The sequence below is a fragment of the Opisthorchis viverrini genome (assembly GCF_000715545.1).
Source record: "Opisthorchis viverrini unplaced genomic scaffold opera_v5_248, whole genome shotgun sequence".
In the NCBI taxonomy this organism is placed as follows: Eukaryota; Metazoa; Platyhelminthes; class Trematoda; order Opisthorchiida; family Opisthorchiidae; genus Opisthorchis; species Opisthorchis viverrini.
Genome location: NW_008751903.1, coordinates 475,560 through 479,073, shown reverse-complemented (window position 1 = coordinate 479,073; position 3,514 = coordinate 475,560). Strand labels below are relative to the sequence as shown.

The 3,514-nt window shown below is 46.7% G+C and overlaps 1 protein-coding gene across 1 annotated transcript in view; it reads right to left on the bottom strand.

The window, feature by feature from the left end:
* T265_14713 (hypothetical protein) overlaps positions 1-3,514 on the bottom strand; it is a gene marked incomplete at both ends in the record, with an annotated part of 30,377 nt that overhangs the window by 3,929 nt on the left and 22,934 nt on the right. The window contains one exon of the mRNA XM_009174905.1: positions 27-401. Within this exon, the coding sequence (XP_009173169.1) occupies positions 27-401 (375 nt within the window). The remainder of the gene's footprint in view (positions 1-26; positions 402-3,514) is intronic.

Genomic DNA, 3,514 nt, shown 5'->3' with positions numbered 1-3,514 from the left:
CCGTCTATCGATCCAGCCATAGGTACTCTGGGTGGAGCTGACTGACGCGAGGACGATACGGGATCGCCATGAAGTGTCGTCGGTGGGGATAGCCCATTCACAGGATTACTAGCCGCGGACAAACCATCCGGTTTCATCCATTTTGTACGTCCAGTAACGGGTCGCTTGGCGTTGACTGTCGGCTTTGATTCCGTCGGACTGTGAGTTTTAATCTTGCTGTGTTTTGTGGAGGCTGTTGGGCTGAGTTGAGTACCAGGACCGGAACAGTTGATAGCCGACCGCTGTAAAGTCCCAGCAGGCTGTGTTGGGGCCAGACCATTCACACTAGCTTCCATCATTTGGCCGATGCTTTGACACGTCTTCGCCAATAGAGCCAGTGGACTTGGACAGACCGGTTCGGACTGAATTGGGCAGAAAACATGAACAATAATGGGTTAAAATATTAGACCGATGCGTTGGCACACCCGAACAAGTTTAACGGGCTATCAGATAATCGAAAATGATCACACTAATATGAGAAAAACCGATGCAATTCGAAGATCGCATATAAATAGCATATCGATTGATTGTGACATGATATGTAATTCTGAATGTCAGAAGTACTAAGTGGAAGTGGCATTCCTTTGTCAACTCCTCGCGACATGTTTCCATGACAACCCTGGCAGAACACCCGATGGATGGGCGCCAACAGATTATCAAGTATTCGTTAGTTGATTCACTAATTGGCTGTCAAGTTCTGCTTGATTTGTGCCACGTGACTCTCTTCATTTCCAGGCGTCATTAATCGACCGCTGAAGGCAAGAACAAGTTTCAACGAGGTCGACCTTGTAGTGATATACAAAGTCTAACTAACACTGAATTGGGCAGAAAACATGAACAATAATGGGTTAAAATATTAGACCGATGCGTTGGCACACCCGAACAAGTTTAACGGGCTATCAGATAATCGAAAATGATCACACTAATATGAGAAAAACCGATGCAATTCGAAGATCGCATATAAATAGCATATCGATTGATTGTGACATGATATGTAATTCTGAATGTCAGAAGTACTAAGTGGAAGTGGCATTCCTTTGTCAACTCCTCGCGACATGTTTCCATGACAACCCTGGCAGAACACCCGATGGATGGGCGCCAACAGATTATCAAGTATTCGTTAGTTGATTCACTAATTGGCTGTCAAGTTCTGCTTGATTTGTGCCACGTGACTCTCTTCATTTCCAGGCGTCATTAATCGACCGCTGAAGGCAAGAACAAGTTTCAACGAGCTCGACCGTGTAGTGATATACAAAGTCTAACAATAGCCGTTTAGTTTACGAGAGGTCTACAACAATTTGACCTGTGTGTGGTCACTTTCCATTGCCCGGACTACTTGTGATTGGTTAAAATTTGTTTCTCCCTTAGGGGAGTTGATTCTCCAAAAGAAACCACCCTCGGTTGGCCGGTGATGGTTGTTGGATGAGATGATCCCTCCTTCCCTCTGATAAAAGGAAGAATTGACTGATACACCAAGAACGAGCATCAGAACCGGCCCTAGTGACAATTTTACGACCGTTGCAGAAGCACCATACCGTCAAAGTGGGAGACCGTTCTGTCAGTTTCTTCCCAATGCATCAATCATCCGCAATTTTGTATGAAAAAAAACGGTGAAGGGCACTCGTTTTCCGCTGCTCGTCGGACGGAGAATGTGGCGGCTCGAGTGTCAATCTTTCAGGCGGTCGCGGTGAGCGTGATATAGCAACCATGTTTGTGCGGGATAATAGCCCGGTGTCGTGCGCGACTGTCGCACGGTTGCCGCTGTGTAGTTAACATGGAATTGTGGTCCAGCCTAACCGACGATGCATTGTCCCGCCCGGAGCATTTCTCAACTGTCAGTTTTGTCTACAATGCCGGTGGATAGGGAGTGAAAAAAACAAAAACGCGTAATCGCTTTGCAATCCGGACGAATGGGACTGCCAATCACGCGATGGTGGAATACGGTTTTCTGTCGGAAGAATAAAATCCCTCTGTGAATCGAGTCAAACGGCCGTTGCAGGTTACACGTATTTATTTTCCGACATGGCGATAAAAAGTAGTGCTTAGCTGGGTTTTTGAGGTTTTTTTGTCTCAATGCAAACACAAGTAGAACCGCATTTAAGGGTGGGATGGGACCCTGGCCTTTCGCCAATTCCCAGGCACAAAGACGGTTAAAGATGATGTGGGAAAGGCTGGCACTGTTGTGGAATATTTCCACCTCGGGTGGAGGAAGGCGAATGACCTAGCCTGCTAAGCTTCACTTCGGTCTAATCGTGCCTTATGAAGAAGACCCATTTGACTGACCCCGTGAAATCGGAGCCTCTTTGTGGGGAGCGACATACCCAAATCGCTTTCAAAACCGTGCGATTTTGATCATACTGTCGCGCTTACACACCAGGCAGTTACAGCCTCGCAAACTTTAGCGAGTGAGTTCTCCTAATTGGTGGAGAAAAATTCTGATTTTTCGCTGCTGTTCGCCGAAAGGTGATTCTAGAATTAGTTGTCCAGCCGTGCCGCTCTTTCGGTGCCACCCGGAGGAAGCATGAGGGCTTGGATACTGCCAGGTTGCCCAAGCCTAGACAGGGGAAGGCAAAGGTCTAGTTCGAACCACTGACCTTCCGGTTAGTGGATTCGCCCTTTAACCACTGAGCCATCTCACCCCCAGTTCCGAGTTAACGAGTGAATTATTCGTTTGTCGGTCTTGAGGGACTGCTTGAAAAAGCATTCTTGTCAACACCACTTAGGTGACTCATCACGAACCCGATATTCCGGACGGATCACCTCAGTCTCTTCTATGGGAGGGTCTCATCTAGGAATGAGTTTGCTAGTGAAATGAGTTCCAGCGAGTCAGTTTGAAGGAGCTGGTTTTCCTCACGACACAAAAGAAGCGTGCCTACAGGCTACCAGATTCTGAGCTGCCATTCTGTGCTGGTCAAAGGCTATTTGATTCATTCCCTGATCCTGTTATGCAAAGCAAGGCCTCCCATTGATCAGATGGAGAAATGTACTAGAAAAGGACGTCTTAGCAGAATTAGTCAAACTTGGAAAGTTTTCCAGGTGCTTGCAGAGTCAGTATGTCGTTTAGCGGCCATGGAGTATGTTCCAAAATCGATCGGCCACACGCTGCTCACATACAAACACCTTCATTGTTTCTGTGCGTTCTTACTGATTCTGATGGAATCAGACTGTCAAATAAGAAATGGGAGAAATTTCACGACCTTGGGTAGTTTCTCGAAAGACATTCCTCCGCCTTGGTCCTTGTGTTTTGCAATTCGTTTGCTGGATCCATGCAAAAATATCCGAAAAAATCTGCCTTAGTCCGTGGCACCAACCAGTAAGCAAAGGGAATGGGGATTTCCTCGAACGTTCGATTTTTTGCTAATCAGAGCTGAGGATGTATGGAAATAACACAATAATAGTAAAATTCGTGGTCTTGTTGAACGCGAATTGGGAGCGAGATGGCCCAAGTGGTCAGAGCGCGAATTTACTGACCGGA